This window comes from Malus domestica, chromosome 07 (assembly GCF_042453785.1).
Source record: "Malus domestica chromosome 07, GDT2T_hap1".
NCBI lineage: Eukaryota > Viridiplantae > Streptophyta > Magnoliopsida > Rosales > Rosaceae > Malus > Malus domestica.
This window is the reverse complement of record NC_091667.1, coordinates 19,873,296-19,899,728: the sequence shown is the minus strand read 5'-3', so window position 1 is coordinate 19,899,728 and position 26,433 is coordinate 19,873,296. Positions and strand designations below refer to the sequence as shown.

The window sequence follows — 26,433 nt, the reverse complement described above, 5'->3', positions numbered from 1 at the left end:
CTCTCACAAAATGTTTTTTGTCTTCTTTTGGCTATTAAAAAATTAATACAAAACGTTGATGTGACTTAACCGTAACCATTCAAATAGGATGGGAGGGAATGAGATGGAAACTAGGAGGGAAGAAAATCCTACTCCGAGAAAAATAGCATGGCCGAGATTATGAGTGCTTCATAGATGGTATAGTCACTTCATGGTGCATGAGTATATATGATTATATATTTGGTTCTTGTAGCATAGCTAGGCTAATAGACACAGAGAGTGTTACAATTTAATCTTTACTTCAGGGTGCTAGTGTGAGAAAAACAGTTTCAACCTTGTGATTTTAAAAGACAAAATTCAGTTTTTCTTCATTGTTTTTATTCGGAGTTTAAATGAAATTAATTATGAAAATGTGTCTTGTGATTTTTGTAATTGAGTAATTTTGAAAAATCATTTTATTTTACATACATTCTGCATGATCGCGTTAGTATCTTGCAAAGTTCGAGGAGACAGTGATTGACGGTCACGTTAGTGTCGTGCCACTTCCACTCGAAGGTTGAAGAGAGATCAAGTAGCAAAGTGTAGAGACAAAACTACCTACTAGTATGCATGTCTAGCAGATGAGTTTTGTAAGTCTTTTTGTACTCATTTCTCTTAGCGTTTGTCCTGACTTGGGAGCTCGAGAATTTTCCTAGTGGTGGGCTTTGCCTCGTTAAATCCTAAATCCTGTATGCACATTTTATTTATCATTTTAACTGCATATGAGTGATAATTTGATATGTATTGTGGATGTGAAAATTAAACTGAAAATTGAATTGAATTTTTAAGTTGGAACCTATTCACCCCCCTTCTAAATTAAATTAGTACCCATCGTAGAACTTTCATGTATTCCTCATCCCACCCTTTCTCATCCTCACTCTCTCCCCTTTCAGATGAAACCCAAAAGCCACTGTACTTTTCTCTCTAGAATATACAGTTGCTCTCTCTCTTAGTAAATGGGGTTTTGAGATGGGATTGGCAGGTTGAGCATTTTTTGAGCAAGTCCACAGATACTTGCTTTTTAAGTAAGTCCTCCTAGAATTTTTCCTTTTTTTATTACATTAAATCTTTGTCATTTTTATTAAGGTTTAAGTTATTTTTATTAATTTCTCTACTAATTAATAAAACACTCATTGTTAACCAAAATCCAATGAAATTACCAGTTTAACCCTATAATTAAAATAAAACATGAATAAGAAATATGAAGCAGAAATGTAATTTCACACAACCAAATTTTGTTGCTTTTTTTTTCAAAGTCTCACATACATGTAATCCTAACATATCTCTAATTAAAAAAAAAACAAAAAACAAAAACTTCACACTCCCACATTCTTTACCACTCTCTTCCTCTCTCATTCTATTTAAAAAACAAAAATAAATTTTTTTTTCCCTCACTTTGTGTGTAACCATATGCTAGTTTTTATTAAATAAAGTAATAAAAGATAATTTTTGGTTAACATAAATTTAACCTAAACCTTTTTCATTAAAGCTCCTTAAAATTAGAGCTTGAATATGTAGAAATGTGCAGTATATGGTAGAGAGTTTATTCACTATATTCATTATTTAAAAAAGCTTGAGTGATTGTACAAAATAATTAGAAATTAAATTTCAATTGTTGAATTGATGAAATTAAATATTAACAACTTATTGAAAAAATATTGACTACATAGCAAATGAAGATTGATGACGATAATGACACAGCACAAGCTAACAAGGGATAGAAATGTAAACCATAGAAAAACAATGTTCTAGAATTCACCAGTGTATATGTCACATCCCGGCCTGGGTATGTCACATCTTGGTCTGGTCCCCCACCACATCTCGGGCTCGACTCCACCGTAGCACGATATTATCTGCTTGGAGCCCCGACCACGCCCTCACGGTTTTGTTTATGGGAACTCACATGAGAACTTCCTAGTGGGTCACCCATCATGGGATTGTTCTCGCGCGAACTCGCTTAACTTCGGACTTCAGATGGAACCCGAAGCCAGTGAGCTCTCAAAAGGCCTCATGTTAGGTAGAGATGGGAATCTACATATAAGGCTTACATAATCCACTTCCCTGGGCGATGTGGGATGTTACAATCCACCCTCCTTAAGGGCTCGACGTCCTAGTATGCACATTTCTGGCCAAGGATTGGCTCTGATACCAAATTGTCACATCCTGACCCGGGTCCCCCACCACATCCCGAGCTCAACTCCACCGTAGCACGATATTGTCCTCTTTGGACCTCGACCACGCCCTCACAGTTTTGTTTTTGGGAACTCACACAAGAACTTCCAGTGGGTCACCCATCATGGGATTACTCTCGCACGAACTTGCTTAACTTCGGAGTTTCGATGGAACCCGAAACCAGTGAGCTCTCAAAATGCCTTATGCTAGGTAGAGATGAGAATATACATATAAGGCTTACAGGATCCACTCCCTTGAACTATGTGGGATGTTACAATATAGGAGAAATCTGAAAGGTGTATTTGATTAATTTTGAATGTGCAAAAGAAGCCAAAAGGCTTAATAGACATAAACTCAGCCTGGAGGAAGTTTAGTGGTCCTAGGGAAATTGAAATGACATAAATTGGACAAAAAACCAAAAGTCCGATTTTTATTACAAACTTTAAAACGATGTTTTGGATGTTTAAACGACCTCGGATGGCTAAAATCCACCCTATGTGACAAAGAAATAGTGAGCTTGAAAAGGGATGTTGTGCTCTTTCCGGAAAGGTATTATGCGTCCAAAACGAAGCTCGAATGCCAAATTTTTAAATTCCCGCTGCGTCCTTTTTTCTTCTTTCAGTTCGTTTTGTCTTCAATCTACTCGATCATCTATTCTACATCAATAATCACAATAATGAAATATTGATGACATAAATAATTGTTCATTTTAGTATACTTTCCAAAGAGCTTAACATCTAAAAAGCATAAGAGAAGAAGAAAAATAATGAGTGGTGATGTCAATGTATCTTCTTTGTTTTGTTGTACTCTATTTCATCCATGTATCTTCATTTATGATTCATAAAACAAAATAGTTTTTTAATTTAATGAGCGTTAAAAAGAGAAGAAGTATGTATTCGTGAATTGTGATATATGTATATGAAATTAGTTATTTGTAGGACTGGGTAGCCATAATGAGTAACAGGTTTAGAGAACCATTATTTTATTTTAATAGTTTCGAACTTTTCTCTTTCCTCCTATTAATAGTAAATAAAGCCACATAAGTTTCGAATTTTTCTCTTTCCTCCTATTAATAGTTTCGAATTGTTCTAATTCAAACTAAAAAAAAAATATGTCTAGAATTTATCTCAAAACATCCAACATCTTTTTTCACATAATTGAAAAAACAAAATTTTAAAAATATTTTTATACAATGTGATAAATATAAAAGTGTTTCAGTCATATTTTGAATAAGAATGTGATTGTACAAATCCTAGTAGATATGAGAATGTATCTTATATTCCTATTAGAACTAGATTACCTATTAAATGTTGTAATCTTAAAGGGAAATATTTTTACCTATCCTACTACTATAAATAAAGTCACAATGAGGTGAATCAAACACACCTCACAATTAAATCAATCTCTTTTCTCTCTAACCATAGCCGGCCCCCCTCTCTCTAAACCCTAGATCGTTCAATCAAATAAGCTTACAACACGTGGTCAGCACGCTCTTGCCAGAAGATGAGGAATTGACGCATCGCAGAAGGAGGTTATCATCCACCAAATTCAAAGGCTTATTCGTTTTCTACTAATTTGGTATGCTTAAAATAAAAGAAGATATTTGAAACGTCCACGAAGCATGAAAACATTCCCCATGATGCATGAACCCCTTTATGTTTATATTTTCCTTTCGATATATATATATATATATATATATATATATATATATATATATTGTATATGTTCATATATTTGTCAATATATATATATTTGTTTCATGCATCGCACAATTAAATTGTTATGTGGAATTTGTGAGTCAAATTATATAAAATAAATTAGAAGCACATTTAGGGTTTCCTAAACCCTAAGGGATTTCAAAAAGAGAGAGAGAGAGAGAAGGGAATTGGACATGGTGTGGCACACCATTGCACCATCACTATGGACATAGCAACCAGGCCATGACTTGGACTTCACCTCGTTAGGGCCTTAAGCCCCGAGCCCAAAACGCTGAAACTAGCCCCGTTTGGCTGAGTCCACTCTCCTGCATGTCGCAACCTTATGGTTGTTGGGCTTGTACAGAAGCAAAGGGCCTGCAACCCTGGCTTTCAGTCCACATCAGTAAGCAGTAAAGCTTGCTAGGCCTTGCAGCACCTCGGCTCGCCTTGCATGACAGCCAACCCATTGTGGCTGGGCTTCCTCGTGCCAAACCCATGGCCAGCTCATGTTGGGCTTTGTCTCGTGCCCTCCCCTCGGTCCAAAATTGAAACCCAGCTGTGGCTGGGGTTTCTCCCTCACCCCGTGACCTGAAGTTCACACCCGAGGACCTTTTTAGGCAATACTTTTGTTCAAGGCACCCAACCCGAGCCCCAATTATTTTTGGGGCAATATTTTTTTACCCAAATGCCATTATTTTAGCATTCTAAATAATTTTAACCCATATGTTCATATTATTTAGCTTCTACAATCGACCCTGTATGACTCGATTTATTGAATTAATTAAAAGTGACCTGCAGTCCATTAATCTGATAATGAATCCAAAATTATTGACCTGAAGATCACTTTTAGACATTAACGATTCAATAATTTATTTTTATACTTTGAGCCGTCACATACTTTCGTAGTAACGAAGCTCTCACACTTGAGTTCCTGAAGAACCTTAAATACACTATATTCAAATTAGTATATGCATTATGTGTTTCTTGCAGGAACCTCTTATTATGAACTAATTGTTCATAAAACTAATTGAACCTGTAGTTTCAAATTTAGTGCCCTTGAAACCCAAAGTTTTCATTCAAAACATACCACATGAAACCTGTAGTTTTTATGCATCAGTTAAACCAATACATGTCTATAGAACCTGTATATACTGCGATATATGTCTATGGCTTACCATATGACTACTCACGTTTTTCCCTCTATTTTAGGGACATGTCAAACTTAAACAAGCTCAATTTCTCCGCTCTAAAAGACTACAAAGGGCATTAGAGCCACCATCGAGGCACCTATCACCGACAAACCTGTTGATGAAGCTTAAAAGGTTACTGCAATGATCTTCATTCGAAGACACATCCATGATGCATTGCAAACTGAGTATCTCGTTAAAGAGGACCCACGCACCCTCTAGCTTGCTATGGCCGACCATTCAATCACTAGAAAGACATATACTTGCCTGAAGTAAGACACGACTGGCAGCATCTTCGCTTCCAGGACTTTAAGTCCGTTAATGAATGCAACTCAGAAGTTTGTAGAATCCGTTCATTGTTGAAATTCTGCAAAGTGGAACTAACTGAATTAGATATCCTGGATAAGACTTATTCCACCTTTCATACCACCAATATTGTCCTGCAGCAACAATATAGGCCACATAAATTCACCAAGTTTTCGGATTTGATATCTGTTTTACTTTTCGCTAAAAAGCAGGACTAACTCTTAATGAAGAATCATCAAGCTCGACCCACTGGCTCGAATGCCGCGCCTGAAGCGCATGCGACCTATTCTAGCAGCCATAAACGACGAAAGAATAGTCATGGCCATAGAAATGGGTGGCAAGCCCAACCATGGGCCCAAGGTCAATAGAGTGCCACACCTAAGGGAAGAAATGTGACCCAGCAGTGTCCACCACTCGCCCCTAAGGCCCCAAACTTCAAGAATAAGGGTAAAGCTCCCATTCAGCCCACTTCTACTGAACTGGAAATGTGCTATCGCTGTAGATTAAGGGATCATTGGTCATGCGTATGCCAAGCTTCCCCTGAGGCTATTGCTAAGTATCATTCCCGTCGTGAGTCTAACTTTGCACATGTGGATCATCCGGAAGATGTAACTACATCAGTTGAGATATTGGATTTTCAAGAGGCATCAACGCCTATGGATGAATAAATTAGACATGTTTTTAGGGTGTTTACCCCTAGTGGTCGAACCCACTAGGAGTGGCTGGCCCTACCCCCTATTTTTCTAGGTTTATGGTGTAATTTTGAACAATTTTTCTAAGTATTTGGAATAATTTGTTTGGTTTTAGTTTGTTTTGAATTATGGATTGTTATTGGAATGGATATTATTTTCTCGAATTGCTTAATTGAATGAATGGACTTATATTTATGCATGTGACCAATTCAATCAATTTATTTCTAGGTATGTCTAGTGGAGAAGTTAGTTGTTTGGCAGATAGTGCAACCATGCACACCATCTTGCATGAACAACACTATTTTACTAACTCAATACCCAAGAAAGCTCATTTGACAACTTTCTCAGGCTCATCCAACCCGATTGAAGGATACGGAAGTGCACGTATCATGTTGTCTAATGGTACAATCTTGACCACTAAGGAGGCCCTCTATGCTCCACATTCCGAAAGAACATTGCTAAGTTTTAGAGACATTCGAGATAATCAATATTATATTGAAACCACTGAAGATAATGGTTCTGAATTTCTTTGTATCACTTCATAAGAATAGGGTCATAAGCGTATTCATGAGAGGTTGGAACATCTGCTGAGTGGGTTGTACATCACAACCATTCGCGACATAGAAGCCTACAGTGTGGCTGGCCTTATGCTTGAGTTCTAGGACACTTTGTTGCTTTGGCATGATCGTTTGAGACATCCTGGACGTGACATGATACGCCGTATCCTCAAATCTTCACACAGGTATAAATTACATCCCTATGTTGAACTCCCGCCATGCAAAGCATGTTCTTTAGGGAAGTTGAATACTTAACTTTCATATACAAAGATTATTCACAACCCTCCTAAGTTTCTTCAGAGGATTCAAGGGGACATTTGTGGACCTATCCAACCAATATGCAGATTATTTATATACTTTAAGGTGTTGGTTTAGATACTTTATGGTGTTGGTTGATACATCAGCAAGATGGTCACGTGTTTGCTTGTTGTCTACATGCAACGCTGCATTTGCTAAACTCCTAGCTCAAATCATTAAGCTAAGGGCTCACCACCTTGATTATCCGATTAAGTCGATTTGACTAGATGATGCTGGAAAGTTTATGTCACAGACTTTTGACAATTATTGCATGTTAGTAGGGATTGATGTAGAACATCTTGTACCCCATGTTCACACCCAAAACGGCCTGACAAAAGTTTTCATAAAGCGCATTCAATTGATAGCTCGGACTTTGGTTATGAGAACCAAATTATTTGTATCTGCCTAGGGCTATGCAATATTGCAAGCAGTTATATTGGTTTGCTTGAGGCCCACTGCTACTCAACTACATTCACCATTACAGTTGGTCACTAGATACGAGCCTGACGTCTCGCATTTACGGATGTTTGGGTGCGTCATTTACGTGCCAATAGCGTTGCCACTACGTACCAAAATGGGTCCTTACAGAAAAATGGGAATCTATGTCGGTTATGATTCGCCATCAATTGTTCACTACTTAGAACCCTTGACAGGAGATCTCTTTACCATATGTTTTGCAGATTGTCACTTTAATGAGACAGTTGTCCCGTCGTTATGGGGAGATAAGCATGCTAACGTTCCCGTAGAACACCACAAATTGTCGTGGTATGCTCCCATTATGTCTCATTCAGATTCCCGCACTGCACCAGTCTGAAATTGAGGTGCGACGAATTATAGATATTTAGAGCATTGCTTAAAGCATTCTAGATGTTTTAATGATCTAGCAAGGTGACAAGATCACATAAACCGCTGCAAACACACTTACAAGGATAGATGTACCCCGTGTACGTCAACAACCCGCATGGGAAGGCAGGACCGTCCCCAAAGGTGGGGAGGCCGCACCTTCCACGCGGCAAGGTACATTGGCGACTAGCCAATCATTTGCTCCGACCCTGAAGCGTGGTAGACCTCTTGGTTCAAAGGATTCACAACCCTGAAAAAAGAAAATGACATTAACTAGTAATCCTAGTTTGAATCCGACCATCGCTCACTCATCCTTTCCAACGCATGAGGTTATTCTAGATTACGATGATGCTTAGACGAAACATGCCGGCCTTCTGAAAATTGTGAGATATCGATCCATTACGCAGTATTAGATGAGGTTTGGAATAAGAATGAGATGATCGTCGACGATACATTCGTGTACTCAGTAGCTATTGACATTATGCGTAGCAATGACATTGAACCACGTTCATTCGTGAATGCCGACGTAGAACTGATGGGTTAAAATGGAAACAAGCAATCTAGGTCGAACTCGATTCGCTCACGAAACGTAAGGTGTTTGGACCTATAGTTCCTACACCATCACGCGTGAAGCCTGTTGGTTACAAATGGATTTTCATGAGGAAGCGTAATGAGAAGAATAAAATAGTGCGATACAAAGCACGCCTCGTAGCACAAGGCTTCTTTTAGTGTCCTGGATTGATTACGAGGAGACGTATTCTACCGTAATGGACATTATAACATTCCGCTACCTAATCAGTTTAGTAGTTTCCAAAAAACTGAATATGCAGCTTATGGACATGGTAATCGCGTATCTCTATGGGGATCTAGATACATAAATTTACATGAAAGTTCCAGAAGGACTTCCATTGACTGGTTCAAATAGTTCTAGACCATGGAACACTCTCTCAATTAGGTTGAAAAAGTCAATTTATAGATTGAAACAATCCGGGCGGATGTGGTATAACCGTCTGAGTGAATATTTGACAAGTCAGGGTTATGCGAACAACGAATTATGCCCATGCATGTTCATAAAGAAGTCACTTTCTGGATTTGCAATCGTTACAGTTTATGTGGATGACATGAACCTTATTAGGACTCCTGCAGAGCTTGAGGAAATTGCTGCATACTTGAAATCGGAATTTGAGATGAAAGATCTTAGGAAAACTTGATACTGTCTCGGCCTAGAGATCAAGCATTGTTCGGATGAAATCTTAGTACATCAATCGAACGACACTTAAACGGTGTAACGTCATTTTAAGGAGGATAAAGCGAAGCCTTCGAGTACACCTATGGTCGTTTGGACTCTAGATGCTAAATGAGACCCTTTCCGTCCAAATGAGAATGAGGAAGAGATTTTGGAACCTGAAGTTCTTTACCTAAGTGCAATTGGGGCTTTATTGTACTTAGCTCAGTGCACTATACCTAACATCTCATTCGTTATGAATCATTTGGCAAGATACAACAATGCGCCCACACGCAGACACTGGAATGGTGTTAAAGACATTTTTCGCTACCTCAATGGTACAATGGATTTGGGCTTGTTCTTTACCCACAAATCTCCAAGTGTTGCTGCCCTCTATGGTCCTAAGATTGATTCTTGCCTTGTTGGTTATGCAGATGTTGGATATTTGTCTGACCCACATAGAGCACGTTCTCAAACGGGTTATGTCTTTACCGTTAGAGACACCGCTATATCTTGGAGGTCTACCAAGAAAACGCTAGTTGTGACTTCGTCTAACCATGCTGAGATTTTCTCCCTGCATGAAGCATCGTATGAGTGTTTTTGGTTGAGAGAAGTTATGGGACATATTCGAAGCACTAGTGGTCTTACATCAGTCGTTGATCTTCCTACGACAATCTTTGAAGACAATGCAACATGTATCTAGCAGTTGAAGAAGGGATACATCAAGGGAGACAACACCTAGCATATAGCGCCGAAGTTCTTTTACTCACACCAGCAGCAGCATTAGAACATTGAAGTCAAGCAAATTCGTTCCCAGGATAACCTGTCTGATCTTTTCACCAAGTCATTGCCCAAGTATGCTTTTCAAAAGCTCGTCCAAGGAAGTATGCGTAAATTATCTGAGTTGAATCGCTTGTAGTTCTCTTATTTTGAAGTTATGTCTAACTCAAGGGGAGTATCTAGAAGCATACTCACATGATCTTAATGTACTCTTTTTCCTACGATTATGAGCATTTTTCCCATTGGGGTTTTACTACCTAATAAGGTTTGAATGAGGCACCCATCCTGGGATGATCATACTCCGTTAAGTTCATTACTTTCGTCCAGTTTGACGTTTGTTTTAAACATTATGCATACTTCTCACTTTTCTCCTTAGTCTATGGGTTTTTCCCATGCCTTGGGTTTTACCATAGCGAGATTTTGTGAGTTTTACTACAAATGCATACTTCACTTAAATTTGATACTCGTGATCACCCGTTGTGCCGATGACTTTATCAACTATTCTACTTTATCTGCTGAAGATCTGGTGCGATGGTTTGTTGAGTATTTACACACTTAAGGGGGAGCGTTGTAATCATATTTAGAATAGGAATGTGATTGTATAAATCCTAGTAGATATGATAATGTATCTTATATTCCTATTAAGAGTAGACTACCTATTAAATATTGTAATCCTAAGGGGAAAAGTTTTTACCTATCCTACTACTATAAGTAAAGATACAATGGGGTGAATCAAACATAGCCCGCAATTAAATCAATCTATTTTCTCTCTAACCATAGCCGGCCCCCCTCTCTCTAAACCATAGATCATTCAATCAAATAGGCCTACAACAAAAAAGACTCTCCCATCTCCATTACATAAAAATATCTCATAAAAATTAACCTAAACTATCTCTAGGGGCGCTCCCATAATAACGAGAAATATTTCATTGTAACATGAACACGGATGGTACATCACGTGTTTTTATGTAAGTGGTGGGAAATTTTATTTTTTAAGTTATTAACTTTTTAACACACATATCTCACTAGTTGTATAATAACCATCTCGTGTTTAGATCACATTGAAAAATCTCTTCATAATAATAAGAGGCATTTCCAGAGTGCAAAAGCATGTGCAATAAGACTTAGTTTAATATGATTTCTTGTTTAAGTAATTAAGTAAAAATATGGGTGTGCTATTTACACGTCTTTTTTCACTTCTCACACATTTTTTGTTAATTTTTGTCACTTGATATTTTTTTAATTCATTCAATCTAAAAATAAAAAAATTAGAAGAATGTGTAAAAAATAAAAACATGTGCATGAATAGCACACCCCCTAGTTTGAGCAATCACGTGACCGGTAAGGATATGTGAGACGGTACTTTTGAAACTTGGAATGCTACACCGAATTGTCGTCGTTTGTTAGCCTGTGTTATGGGGCCAAAAAGGGGTCGTCGTTTGGATCAGAACATTTCCGGAGACAAAACCAGAAAGAGAAAGAAATAATTCTCCGGAGTTGGGAGTGGAGACGAAGCGATGTACTTGAAGAAGCCGCTATGGAGCGAGGGTATAATACCGAAGGGCTCGTCGGGATCTGAACAAGAACAGCCATCCACCGCCGTCGGCGATCTGGTCAACTCGTTGACCCAGCAAAGAGTGTACCGCGAGGTCACGCTCGCGCTCCGCAGCGGGCTGCGCGACGTTCGCGCCGAGTTCTCGTTCCTCCGTGTCCGCGGCCTCCGCGGCCTCCTTAAGTTCCTCCGATCGGTCGCCGAGACCGACTCCACTATCAACCTCTTCTCTCAGACCCAATCGCTCCCCGAGCTTCAAGGTAACCAGAAAGTTACAAACATCGTAATTTCTGTTTAATCTTCTGATTATTGAAATTGATTTAATTATTGTTTTACAGTGGTGCCGGTGCTGTTTCAGCACTCGCTGAAAGATTCGGGCGATGAGATCGTTCGGAATTTGGATCACATTTTCGGCGTCGAGCCGCTGAAAATCACGAGCCCTTCAACCGATTCCGAGGTCTCGCTCGCGCTTAGGGTTTTGGAGGGTTGCTGCCTGCTTCATCCGGACAGCGCGGTCTTGGCTCACCAGCACAAAGCCATTCAGGTACTCAATGTAGCCACAAAGCTCAACCAAAATCTGTGGAGGTTGGATTTCTGAGATGAAAATGTAGTTTCTGTAATTGTTTTTTGTGTAGGTGTTGATGAATATATTACCGACTCGCGGCGTGATTGAGCAAGGAGCTTGTTTGGATGCTTTGATTTCTATTATGTTGGATTCATCAGCTAATCAAATGGTAAGGCTTCAAACTTCAATTTTGGTTCAATTTTATTGTGCTTGGTTTCGGTGTGGTGATGGGGCTTTATGCTTCGATTGTCTTTGTTTTTGTGTAATGCGCAGGATTTTGAGGCTTTTCATGGTATTGAGGAAGTTGCGGAGCTCATAAGAGATAAGCAAGTTGATGAGAATCTCAGGTTTTGATTTATTTTCTCTTGTGCTTGCTTTATTTTTTCTTATGTTAATTTCAAGTGCACAATATCTGGAATTATGATGTTGAGATGGTGTTCTCATTGTCCTGAATTTGGATTTGAAGCTCTATCTGCTTAGTGTAGTTTTTGGAGGGTAAAGTCTTTTGAATGAGTAGTCCTCTGGATAAATTCTGGCGTGATTGGCAAAAATAGGTGTGTGGTAGCCAGACGATTGTTGTGTCCTGTGTATGCTAGTTCTTCATCATAATCCTTGCATCTCTATCATGAGTTATGCCATTTTTCGGCTTGCATTGTACGAGTCTTGATAAAATCCCGTCTTTCCTTACCTTCCTAGTTTTATGTTGAGCTATGTCCTGTTGCTCATTTTCATGTTTGTCAATTGAGTAACGAGGCCGTTTTTCATTGCTAATATAATGCACACTGAAGAAAAACGCCTGTTGCATTTGTTTAGGTTGAAATGTGGAGAGTTCTTGCTGCTGCTCATTGGTCACGTAAATGGGAGGGATGGGCCACCCTTGGCAACTGTACATGAGGACATAAGGCGGCTTTTGGGTGAGAAATCTGCTTCCTTGATATGGGCAGCCAGTCAGTTTGGTTCGACTCTTGATCCGGAGCAGAGACTAACTGCACTTCACATCCAAGCTCGTCGTGTGATAGAGTCCTTAGACTTGTACTGAGTCTGAAGGTAGAACGCACCCTAGGAATTTCCGTTTGTTTTTCAGTGAAATCACAGTTAATCTGTAACCATGTTTTTGTCCATTTGCTTGTCTATTAGTTTACAGTGGTTGATTTTCAAGAATGTTAAAAAAAATGAGTTGGAAGAAAATGTGTTTCATAAACGAAACAAGTGTAGGGCTGTAAATTGGCTCGAAACATTTCGAGCTCAACTTGTTTATGTCTCGTTCCAGCTGGGTTTGTATATCAGGCTTGCTAGGAAATGCAAAAGGGGATTCATTGGATGGTGTGGAGTAAAATGTCGAAAGGAAGGCATTTGGAGGGCCAGGTTTTAGGGAAATTATCTCTTTTAACTTAGCCATGTTAGCAAAGGTTGGGTGGCGTATTATTTGTAATCCAGATTCTATCCTTGCTAAAGTTCTCCGGGCGAAATATTATCCTTCCTCTTCTTTTTTAGAGGCACCTATGGGAAGAGGTACTTCGTGGGGGTGGAAAGGGATCCTGCAGGGTTGGAAAATATTGAAAGGAGGGCTCCGATGGCGGGTTGGGAATGGTGGGACTATACGGATTGCTACTGACCCATGGATGCCAACCCCACGGACCTTCCTTCCCCTTTCCCGATCCGTGTATATGCCACAAATGGTTGGGGAGTTGGTGGGCGCGGATGATGTATGGACAAAGGATATAATTAACAGGTGTTTTAATGAGGAGGAGGCCCGCGTTATCTTAAGCATGTCTCTTAGGAAATTTGGGTGTCCGGATCGAATCATTTGGCACTACATACGAAATGGCCTATACTCTGTTAAATTGGGTTATAGGATTGCTCAGGAGATGAATCAGAATGGAGAGCTTGGGCGGAAGAGTGTGGGACAGTCAAGTGGGGAGCGTATTAGGGATCCTGTTTGGGTGGATTTATGGAAGCTCCAGGTTCCTCCAAAGCTTAGGCATTTTTTTTGGAAGAGTTGTAAAAATATCCTTGCTGTTCGAATGAATTTGCTACGACGTGGAGTTCGTTTAGAGACAAATTGTCCACACTGTGGGAATGAGGGAGAGACACAGGTACACCTCTTTTTTAAATGCCCATATGCTCGGGTCTTTTGGTTTGGTTCTCCTTTACAAATGGATGTGGTATCAGTGGAAGGGGAAGATTTCCTGGAATGTTGGAAGTGGCTGTGCAGAAAATATGGTTTGGAAGTGGAGGGGGTTCAGTTCATGCGTTGGGTTGTATGCGGGTTGTGGAGGATATGGAAGTGTAGGAATCAAATGGTTTTTGAGAAGACTATGGTGGAGCCAAATGTTGCTTTGGAACTATTGCAGGGGCACTGGGGGGAGCTTGACGTTTTGACCGAGAGCATCCACGGCCTGCAAGTCGTTCACGTCAGGTTGGGGGTGAGGGGGTGAGGGGACTCGGGGGGCATGGGTGAAGCCTCCTTTTCAGACAATTAAAGTGAATTTTGATGGTGCTTGGTCACTTGGTGTAAGCAAACGGGAAGGGGAGGTTGTGGATGGGTTACTAGAGATTTTGCTGGGATTTTTAAAAGAGCCGGTGGAGTGGGGAAGGTGTTTTGTGAGTTTAGTTTGATGGCGGAAGCAGAAGCAGTGCGTGCAGGTTTGTCGGCGTGTGTGGAAAAAGGCTATGGCTTTGTGGAAAAAGGCTATGGCTTAATCCAACTTGAGACAGATTCTAAGGTTTTGGTGGACATGTTAACGGGTGTATTACAACTGGAGGCATCTATGGAGGCTGTCATTTGGGATATTCATCATCTAAAGCAACAATTGAGTTCAATTGAGTTTCTTTTTATTCCTCGATCCTGTAATGGGGCTGTGCATTTGGTGGCAAGTTATGTCATGCAGCTAGAGGGTTATCATATGTGAGATTTTTTAGAACCGAAGTGGTTGTTTAATGCTCAGGTTTTTTATGTAAACATTTCCATGCTCTGGCCTTTGTCTTTAATAATATTATTCTCTTTGGAAAAAAAAAAAAAAAACTTTTGGTATTTTAGGCTCATAAATCCAAATATTACATTCATTTTCTTAAAATCCAATGTCTTGGAGCCGAGCCAAACTGAAGTTCGAGCTTCTCTGCAAAATCAATTCATTCAAGCCAAACAAAGCTTTGAGTTCTGATTAAAAACGAGCGAAACCAAGCTTTGAGCTTATATTATTCATTTGAACCAAACTTGAAAATAGGTCTACGAGCTTATTCGAGCCGATGTTGAGCACCTTAGGCCATCTTCAATCGAAGGAGGGCCAAAGGGCTATGTTTAGCCTTATAGTCCTGCAAAAAAATTATATTTTAAAGAACAGTGTCACACCTTATTTTATATTATCTTCAACTGAGGGGGCCAAAGAGTCAAAGGCCACACATAGCCTTTTGACAAAAAACCTATCTCCAACCGAGGGGCCCAAAGGGCCATAGGCCAAACATAACCCCCTCAATAATTTATTATTTTAATTGAATTATTATGGTTAATTGAATTAACATTGTTTTGATCTTCCATTGCAATTCGTCTTGAGTTAGAAAATGGTTCACTGAAACACCCTTTTGCACCTGCCAAAAAGTTAAGCTTGACATTCTGACACCAGTTAGCTGGGCTGAAAGGCTGGCTGGAAATGGCTAGCCCACTGGCCTGATTTAGGGGTTTTCGCCCGGTGGGGCCCACAGGCCCTTTGGCCTAGCCTTCAATTGAAGACAGTTTTCGTGTCATTCCGAACTATTTTTAGCCTTATGACCCTTTAGCCTCATTCCGAACTATTTTTACTCCCCTATTTGAGCCAAAACAATAACTTAAATTTGAAATTTTTTTACGATATTCTTATTTGGTTGGTTATAACATTAGCAGCGTTGAGCCACTTAGTATTACGGTCTAGTGATATTCTTTTTCACTTGTAATTGAGATGTCTTAGATTAAGTTTTCGTCAAAGGAAAATTTAAATCATATTATTGCTAGCCCATTGTGAGGTTTAGCCCACTCCCCCAATCCTCTTAATGTAGATAATATTGTTTGTTAAAAAAAAAAAAAACCATTTGGCAGTGTTGAGCACGGACATTTTGACAAATTAGAACAAAAATAATAAACACAACCAAACACCAACATATCTCTTATTAACTTGAATGGGAGTCAATTCCGAAAGTCCATGGAGTGTCCCACCTTAACAGCCTCTTCTTAGCATTTCTCTTCAATTGAAGACACCTCGATCAATCTCTATTATGATTGTTTTGGTGGCCAATTTCCAACTTTATCTCATCAAGAATGACTTTAATCTCGTCGACAACGACTTTAACAGTGTAGAAAATATATCTCAATTCACTACTTACAACAATCTCAATAATAAATGCTTTTGATTGGCTGGAATTGGAAGCAGTTAAAAACGGCCTGTTTGGTAACGTATTACAAATGGTTTTTGAAGAACCGTTTTGTAAAATGAAAATGACGAATAGGATTTGCAATTTTATGATCTAAGAACGCGTTTGGTAGTTTAATCTGAGAAAGATTTTTTTGAAGAAGAAAAACATTGAAAACGAGTTGGGTGCCAAATGTAAAAAAATATATAATAAATTTGTGTTTGACAGTAATGGTGATGGAAATGGTGGTGGTGGTGGTAGGGATCATGATTGAGACGAGAGTGGTGTTGGTAGCAATGGTGGTTGTAGTAGTGATTATTAATGCAGACAATAGTGGTGTTAGTAGCGGAAGATATAGGTCGTGGCAATAGCAGGGCAGAGGGTGGTGATGGAGGAAGTGAAAGTGGTGGTTGCCACGACGGCTGCAAGTGGTGGTGGTGAAAATGTTGGTTGAGAGGTGAGAATGATAGTGACAGAGGTGGCGGTGGCCATGGTGAGGATTATGAGGTGGAGAATGTGTGGTGGGAGGTGGTGGTGGTGATGGTGGCCATTGTGTAAGCGGAGGTGCAAGTGGTGGTGGTTATGGTGATATGGTGGCAGTAAGTTAGTTGTGTCGATAGTGAGACAGTAGAGGTGGCGGAGAAGAATATGGTGGTGATGACAGTGGTGGAGGGAGGTGGTGGTGGTGGTGGTATGGAGACAATAGTGGTGGCATACATGATTTTATCTTTTATTAAAGGGTACTGTTATGAAATTTTTTATTTGAACTCATATTACCTCTTTCTATACTCAACTTACTCCTTAATTAAACTATCAACACGCTTGACCTCTCAATTGTGCGAACAGACTTGAGAATCGATGGCTTGGTGAGCCTCTACTCCTACCCCGGGCATAAGAACTACTCTTTGTGAGCAAAGGAATTGTGTTGGCTGGGTTTATTGACGAACAATACTTGGCTACTCAAATGATGAATAGGAACTCCTATTCAAAATTGTTTGTTACCAATTTATAGAATTTTGTGTTTATAATCCGAACTATTCATATTATAAATCACTTTATAAAGATCATCTTTGCAAAAAATGAATTAAAACTAAGGTTGTTTAGTCATCGAACTGTATAAAAACAAATGAACGGAATTGGTAAAAGCATTACAAACCGTTTGTATATTTGCTAGAATACATTGACTAAACAATCTTAGTTTTAATTCATTTTTTGCAAAGATGATCTTTACTGTGTAATTGATAATATGAACGGTTTTGATTATATGCACAAAGCTTTGAAATTCAAATACTAAAAGTTTTGAGTAGGAGTTCCTACCTATCTTTGAGTAGCCAAGTAATGTTCTTTATTGACACCCAAAACCAACCATTCCAAAAGGTTCTTACAGCAGGAGATGTGTTTGTTTTCTGATGCGATGAAAGTTAAGCACTCAAATTAAACCCTCTTTTGACAATTGTAGTATATGTATAAATAGTGATCATTCTGGACCGGGGATTAGGAGGGATTGCTAATCTAAACTAAACTGACTTATAAAAAGAAACTTAAAAACACTTAACTAGACTCTATAGACTCAAAACACTTAAAAACACAAACTAAAACAGATTCTAACTAATTAGACACACTAAAGTAAAGGGGGATTGGGTTTTGGATGAAAATAAAGTAAAACAAAACAGAAACTAGAACTAAACAGATTTGCACGAAATTGGTTGTTTTGGATGGATGATGGGCTAGCTAGAAGGTCTTTCTACACACATGACACACTTGCATACAAATCAATCTCCAATTGCTTTTCAATAAACTATGATGCTCAACACCCCAGATTAACCGTGATGCACAAATTAACCCTCAGATTTTCCTTTACTCATTGAATTGGATGAATGCATGCGACAACCCAAATCATTCTCTAAAAGTCCCCTATATGAATGCATAATAGAGATACAATTAAAGATTATTACGTTCCATGAAAATCATGAGCGTTGACGAGGCAATTGTAACTATGAATGCATGATACGTTTGCCAAGAATTCAATTAACGCAATTGTAACAAGCAACCTTCACTACTCATGAATATAAACTTGTAACGATTAGGTGAAACTTATTTATATCCTAGCATCAAATTCATGCATGAAAACTAAGTATGCATCCTTAATAAACATACACAAATCCGTTATGAATAAAATAGATAATTGAATTGCAATCACAACTTATCAAATCACAATTGGAAGAAATCAATCTATATTGCAAATATATTCATGGTTTCGAATTCTCCTCTAGCCAAAAGAGGTTTAGTTCTTCATACTTGCAATTAAACAGAAACAATTGAAATTAAACATTGAAAACCAAAGTAGAATACACCTAGAATGCTCCAGCAATCCAAATTGAATGACTAGCACAACTCCAAGCAATCCCCATTCCTTGCAAATATGCGGTACCAAGGTGTGAGTGGTGAATGGATGGTCTCTTGTGGTGGTGGATGGATATAGGTGAGTTATGGTAAAGGGTGGAGAGTTGTGTAGATGATGTGGTGTCTTTGGATGATGGCTCCTAAATTATGGTGAAGGGTGAATGTATTTATAGGCTAGGGAGAGGAGTGTATGGAGTTGTAATGAGTGGATGTAATGAGTGTAGTGGGTGAGTGTTGTGGTAATGAGTGGATGTAATGGGTGTAGTGGGTGGATGTTTGGTAATGAGTGGATGTAATGGGTGTAGTAGATGAATGTTTGTAATGAGTGGATGTAATGAGTGTAGTGGGTGGATGTAATGGGTGTAGTGGATGAGTGTTTGGTAATGAGTGGATGTAATGGGTGTAGTGGGTGGATGTAATGGGTGTAATGAGTGGATGTAGTGGTAGGTGAATGTGTTGGGTGAAATGAGTGGATGTAGTGGTAAGTGAATGTGTTGGGTGAAATAAGTGTGCTAAAATAGTTATTTATAGGGAGATGATGATGCACAAACTTCAAATTTCGTCCATTCCTTTTGCTCCAAGCATATGCTATCCATTCCATGCCAAAAAATGCTCCAAAATGCACTTCTTTGCCACATTAACCCTTTGGACCTACAAACACACGAAAATAGCTTAAAATACTAAAATAACTAAGAACTAACAACATAAATGCCAAGAAACAAGCTAACTAAGTCGCATAAATATGCTCCTATCATTTTCCCAAAGGCTTTGCTTCATTTTCATCAGAATGCTAGGTACGATTTCACCACTATTTTCTCAATTTTCAATAGCTAGGATCCAGTGATTGTGGGAATTTTTTATGCCATATTTCAGTTTGATCAGGATATGATTGAGAGGATGACAAGGGGGTTTCTCACTCATCACATTGGAAATCTCACTCTTAACAAGCAGCAATTCAAAAAGTTAAATCCTACCATTTGAAGATAATTAAATGGTTATGAGCGTATGATCTAGTAGTTAAATTCATAGGTGTGGCATTAATCTCATGAGTTTGTGGTTTGTGATTAAAAATCATCATATTCTAAGCTATTCTAATTTATAAGGAGAGGTTCGAACTTGAGTATAAGGAGATGGACACTATCTTAAACAACATTCCTAATTCATATCTACAAAAGTGATTATAAAGAAACTTAATTAAGATAGCGAAAAGACAAACCAATAAAATCTTGAATGAAAAAAATAAGTAAAAAGACATAAAAATGCTTATAAATATAAAATACCAAATGAACCGGACAACAAAAATGAATTAACCTCAGAAAGTTAGTGAAGAAATGTATACCTATGCCATCTTGTACAAGGGAAGGAACATGTTAGACTTCACAAAAATCCTCACCTCTTTCGTTAAGCCTGTTAAAGAAAGTAGGATCAAAATTGCATGATCAGGGTTTGATGATAGGATAAAGATTGCGTGATAGTAGGATTTGCTTATTGGGTGTATGTTTATTGATAAATTTTAGTTTTATTGTTAATTTCATCTTGTACTTGATAATAATTATGCAATCAAAGTTGAAGTTGGGTGTAGATTGAGATTGTATGGGTTCAAACAAAATTTTCCTACCGTTATTAGCATTCTAAAAATATCATTCAACACACCTCATAAGCGTATTTTTCTTTCTAATTATAAAAAGTTTGGAGTGTAAAATCTGAATTTTGAAGTGCCAATAACAATTCCTTTATTGGGGCTAGTGGCTTTAGAAGGACAATTTCTAGACGAATTGGGGCTGGTGGCGTACTAAGGGATCATTATGGAGATTGGTTGGTAGGCTTTGCTGTCAATTTGAGGCAAGGTCAGGTTAGTGATGCTTAGTTATGGAGTTTATATTTTGGTTTGCAGATTTTTTGGATAAGGGTTTTACTGATCTTGTCATTGAGATGGATTGTAAGTATGTTGTTATGTTGGTAAAGCAAACTCATATGGATAACTTTTATCATCTTGACACAACCATACAAAGCTGTAGATTGATGATGAGACAATTGAGGAGATGTGAGTTATAACACATTTACAGGAAGAATAATTATGTGGCAGATCAGTTGATAAATTGGCGTTTTAATATGAATATTGGCGTTCATGTGTTTGATAAACCTCCTGCTAGGATTTGATCATCGCTCATGGATGATACTGATGGAGTCTCTCGAACTCGCTTTGTTTCTTATGATGTTGTAAGTTAGCTTTAGGTTGTATTCCCTGTTTCTTTACAAATAATAATAATAATAATAAACAATTCCTTATTAAAACTCTAACTATGTTTTTATAATGTTCTTTTGTTTTTATTATTTTGAAAATATGTTTGAGAAACTGAGGAAATTCTACATAATTTAGTCTAAATATTGTTTTTTTAATTTATTTTTAGGGGTGTGATATCCACACACCCCTTTTTACTTCTCCCACATCTTTTTGGTTTTCGGCTATCGGATCGGATGAATTGAAGAAGATCAGCGGACAGAAATTAATAAGGGTGTGTGAGAAGTAAAAAAGGGTGTGTGGATATCACACCCCTATTTTTATAAAACAGTCTTATAAAATTCATTTTTCATCTATTTCCATATCTACAAAACAAAAAATTGTTTTGCAAAATGATAACGAACAAGACCTAAGATTCCCCTAAAACCTAAACTCTAAGAGGAAATTGTTGTACTGATCCCTCAACTTTAACCCAATTAGAGCAATGGTTCCTCAACTTTATTTCCTTGACTATTAGTCCCTCAACTTTATTTATCACGGTGAGTGATAATGATGAGGGGTAGTTTGGTTTTCTCATCACGATCTAATCACTCTTGGCCTGTATGTATATGCTAAGCTGATTAATTATACTCGATGAACTATATCAAGTTTTCATCAGACCCTTCATCTCTCTGTTAGAATGTGAGCACATAGGTGTATTTTGGGATAGATGTTTGAGTTCAAATTTGTTTAAAAAAGTTTTATGAAAAGAGGATTAATTGTCTTAATTTATACTAGCATTTGCATACACACTTTGTGTGCATAAACACATTTTTTTAGAAAATGAGAAGGAGAGAGGGAGAGAGGGAGAGAGGGAGAGAGAGAACTTGAGGGGAGTGGGAGGTTTTTGTTTTTGGTTCTTTTAATTTTTTATGTTTTTAATTTTTTAATATTAGAGGTATTTTAACATCATATGTAGGTGAGACTTCAATAAAAAACAGTAAAATTTGAACTTATGAAATTACATTATTCAAATTTTTGTGTGATAGAAGACTAATTTGTCTTTTCATTTTTTTTGGTTGACAAAGAGAGTTTCATTAATTAGTAGAGATGACTTTGGACTTGATTAGGTTATGAATGTGATTGTGTAAATCATAGTAAATTTTTGTAGGGTTCTAAATTTTTATGGGGTTCTACGGTAGAACCCCACAAAAATGTACTATGATTTACACAATCTAATCACTTTTGGTCTGTATATATGGTAGAACTCCTACCATATATTTTTTAGATAGTATCATGTTTAAGTTAATACCTATTGGGTAACAAATTTACTATCCATTGGAGAACTTTTTCCTTTCTTCTTCTACCTCACCTTAATGAAAATTTAGGAAAATGATTCTCACACACATGCTTTCTTCTTCTACACATTTTTATGTATATATGTCCATTAATTCACCTTTGATTCATTTATTTAACAGTTATAAATAAATATTGGATGTACATAGAGAAAAGAAAAGGTATGGAAATCACTTTCCAAAATTTATGAATCCCTCTCTTATTCTGAGGGTCGTAATATTGCAAGTTTAGCTCCCCGTTTTTGTGGATTGATTCAAAGAAAGATGATGATGATAAATATATCATTTTAGACCCAAACGAAAGTTGGCCAAAGTAGAATGCGTCAGAATTTTCTAAGATAAGGAAAGCGTGTTGGGCCCTTCCTAGTCCACAATCCTAGCTCCACTACTGATGAAATTGAAATAAAATAATAAGTAAATGTATGAGATTGAAATGTTTTAAAGATGTTGTATGAGGATGCAATTGAATACAAACCTAAAAGGATGAAAAGTAATTCACCCTAATATAAAATACCAAAACAATTGCTTAGTGTATAAGAGGTCACACCTGCTAACTTTAGTTGGAAAGAGAAAGAGTTAATTTTGTTGGTGTTAAAGAACAATGTTTGAGTTAAAATTTCAACATTGGAAAGGTTGGGAAGTATCTGGAACAAACAACGGATGTGAAACGGAAAGTTCGATTTTTGTTACAAAACTTTAAATGCGTTTTTGGACTAGTAAACAATCTCGAATGGCTAAAATCCATCGTGTATCATAGAAAAGTGATGATTATTGCTTGTGGCGTCATTTCCTTTCCGAAAAGGTATCGCGGGCCCAATTCGGAGCTCGACCAACAAAGTCACAAATTCCAGGTACGTCCTTTTTCCATATTAAAATGTTGATTGGTTAAATGTTTTATTAGGGATTAATTAATTAATTTTTGAACTTTTAGATTATTTCAAACAATTGTGGCTGTTTGAAGTTGAATCAAATAGTTACACTTATTGTGAAACGGCATCTTACTGCTTATATATTTCTAATGTATGCTTGCATCAAATACGTCAATTTGCACACTCATTCATACATACTTCCTAAGAGAGAAACACATAGAAGTTCGCCAGAATCAAAGTTTCAGTGTTGAAATTTTGATCATAGATAGTTGAATCCTGGTGGAGTAGACGCCTAAAAAACTACAAGCACTGAGTATGAGCCAAATTCTGATTCAAGGACATTGCAAATCCACAAGTGTCTATCTGCAAAATCCGTTAGTTCATTGCATTTTGTAATTTTATTCTTTGTGATTATATACATATCTATTTCGTAAGTATAGTTACTTGTATCAGAAATTAACTTTCCATTAATTTAATTGATTCTGATTGTTGTTCCACCAACAATCTGTTGTGGGTGTCAGTGGGGCTAAGAATTCTCATACTGAGAAGCTAGAGAAGTTCATGGGTGTTGACTTCAAGAGATGGCTTTCTTGGTTCTAAAGAGGCTTTCCCTGACTGAAGGGGTTGAATGAAGTTTGAGGGAAAACTCTAAGGTTGCAGAAAGATGGTTCTATGTTTCTCCTTCTCAAGTTTGAATTCCCTTTGTGTTAAGATGTTCTTGGATCATCCTTTAATGGCTTCTGACTCCCCTTTTTGCAGGTGAATGACTCATTGCTAGGGTTCTTAAGGAATCTCTAATTGTGGCTTGGCCTTTCCTCCGATTTCTTCTGACCTAACTGCAACACTCCCTTTTGGTGTAAGACAACTAACCACAGTTGTTCACGTGAAGACTGAGCTGCTACTCCTTCCTGAGGCGCGGGTTTCCCGGATTAGCTTTCCACATGTGATACTTTTGATAGTACTTATGAGTTGAGACATATTTTCTACATTTTTAAAGTCGTTCTCGATGAGACTGTCATTCTTGATGAGATTAAGGGAATGTAACCGTCTAAGTTTTTCAACCTGACTTGGAAATTGGCCACCAAAACAATCATAAAAGAGATCGGTCGAGGTGTCCTCAATTGAAAAGAAAACCATTGAGCAGCAACAAGAACTCTCCACATTTCAACCTAATCAAAAGTAATAGGTGTTTTTCTTCAGTGTGCATTACATTAGCAGCCTAGAAACACCAGTATTTGAAAACCTTAACTCTAATTGATTCCTAGCAGATGGCCTCGTTACTCAATTAACAAACATGAAAATGAGCAACATGACGTAGCTCAAATTAAAACGTAGAAGATAAGGAAAGACGGGATTTTATCAAGACTCGTCCAATGCAAGCTGAAAAATGGCATAACTCATGATAAAAAGTGCAAGGATTGTGATGAAGAACTAGCACACACAGGACACAACTATTGTTTGGCTACCACAAACAATTTTTGCCAATCACCTTAGAATTTATCAAGATGACTACTCATTCAAAAGACTTTACCCTCCGAAAACTACACTAAGTAGATAGAGCTTCAAATCCCAATTTAGGACAATGAGAACACCATCTCAACATCGTAATTGCAGATATTATGCACTGGAAACTAACATAAGAACAAAATCAAGAAAACAAATAGAAAATAAATCAAAACATGAGATTCTCATCAACTTGCTTATGAGCTTCGCAACTTCCTCAATACCATGAAAAGCATCAAAATCCTATGCATTACATAAAAACAAAGACAATCAAAGCATAAAAATCCCATCACTACTCCGAAACCAAGCATGATAAAATTGAAGTTTGAAGCTTTAGCATCTGATTAGCTGATGAATCTAACATAATAGCATTCAAAGCATCCAAACAAGCTTCTTGCTCAATCACGTCGTGGGTTGGTAATATATTCATCACCACTTTTAAAAACAATTACAGAAGAAACTACATTGTCATCTCAGAAATCTGACCTCCACAGGGTTTGGTTGAGCTTTTTGGCTATATTAAGTACCTAAATGGCAATGTGCTGGTGGGCCAAGATCGCGCTGTCTGGATGAAACAGGCAGCAACCCTAAAAAACCTTAAGTACAAGCGAGACCTCGGAATCGATTGAAGGGCTCATGATTTTCAATGGCTGGATGTCGAAATGTGATCCAAATTCCACACAATGTCATTGCTCTAATCTTTCAACGAGTGTTGAAAGAGCATCAGCACCACTGTGAAACAATAATTAAATCAATTTCAATAATCAAAAGATTAAACAGAAATTAGAATGTTTGTAGCTCTCAGAATACCTTGAAGCTCGGGGAGTGATTGGGTCTAAGAGAAGAGGTTGGTGGTGGAGTTGTGTTGCAGTTTTGGTTTAAGTTTTCTTGTATTTCTCAATAATGTGAATGTACAAGGATACACATATATAAAAGAAAAGGATGGACTAGTTACACCCAACAGTCCTTAGACTAAACCCTAGAGACAAGCTAATTGAAGGAAATTACACCAAACACTATAGATCAACCATACTCCTTAATTGGAGGAAACCAACTACAAGACTAAGAAGTGATTTACACATAATCTGTCAGGAAAACACAGAAGGTGCTGTGCAGCCATGTTGCACCCATGATTTCTGGAATTGCATAATTTGTCTAGGGTTAGTAACTCTCAATACTCCCCCTCAAGCTGGATCGAGGAGTATAGTTGATCTAAGCTTGCCTAGAAGACGCTGAAAATGTGCAGACGAGAGAGCCTTAGTCAATTTATAAACGTTTATGGAATTATCAATCATATATATATATATATATATATATATATATATATAAATATACGATAGAAAGGAAAAGACCCACTCACCTGAGGTTCGCGCTATGACTCCCTAGCATGCAAATCGAGACATCACGAACCATCGTCGCCTATGACCAATTATCAAATCACATCTCAGAGTTCTGATCGATAAAATACATAATTTACATAAAACACATCCCTAAGATTTGATCCGAAAGATCCGCCTCATGGATTTCCGATCCGTTACTTCCAAAGATTCACATTATGCTTCTAGAAAAACATCCTAGAATTTCATTACGATCCAACAGTCGGATCTCCGCCAATTGCCAAAAACCAAGTGGCGGTCAACATTTTATTTTATTAACTTACAAATCTAATTTGGGAAGATCCATTCTTCGGATTCCTGATCCGTAAGTTTCTATGATCTTTGAATATTATGTACTATAATGTATTAAAGTTTGGTGACGATCCAACGGTCGGATCGTCGATTCACATCTTTACCAAGTAACGTATCTTA

General features: G+C 37.8%; 1 protein-coding gene and 1 long non-coding RNA gene across 2 annotated transcripts; one reads left to right on the top strand and one right to left on the bottom strand.

Annotated features, from left to right (window-relative positions):
- Positions 1-11,138: 11,138 nt before the first annotated feature.
- On the top strand, positions 11,139-13,212 carry LOC103401897 (uncharacterized). Its single transcript, XM_008340615.4, has 5 exons — positions 11,139-11,586; positions 11,665-11,870; positions 11,962-12,060; positions 12,165-12,238; positions 12,705-13,212. Exons 1-5 carry the CDS (start codon positions 11,292-11,294, stop codon positions 12,928-12,930), a joined length of 900 nt encoding a protein of 299 aa, XP_008338837.1. The 5' UTR covers positions 11,139-11,291; the 3' UTR covers positions 12,931-13,212.
- An 11,706-nt stretch (positions 13,213-24,918) lies between these two features.
- LOC139197400 (uncharacterized) lies at positions 24,919-25,527 on the bottom strand. Its single transcript, XR_011582774.1, has 2 exons — positions 25,436-25,527; positions 24,919-25,357 (listed from the first exon to the last, which is right to left on the bottom strand). It is a non-coding gene; the product is annotated as an uncharacterized lncRNA (long non-coding RNA).
- Positions 25,528-26,433: the final 906 nt, after the last annotated feature.

Coding starts and splice junctions, on each gene's coding strand:
- LOC103401897 (XM_008340615.4), top strand. CDS start 11,292: ATGTACTTGAAGAAGCCGCTATGGAGCGAGGGTATAATACCGAAGGGC. Junction 11,871..11,961: donor ACCAGCACAAAGCCATTCAG/GTACTCAATGTA, acceptor TTTTTTGTGTAG/GTGTTGATGAATATATTACC. Junction 12,239..12,704: donor CAAGTTGATGAGAATCTCAG/GTTTTGATTTAT, acceptor GCATTTGTTTAG/GTTGAAATGTGGAGAGTTCT.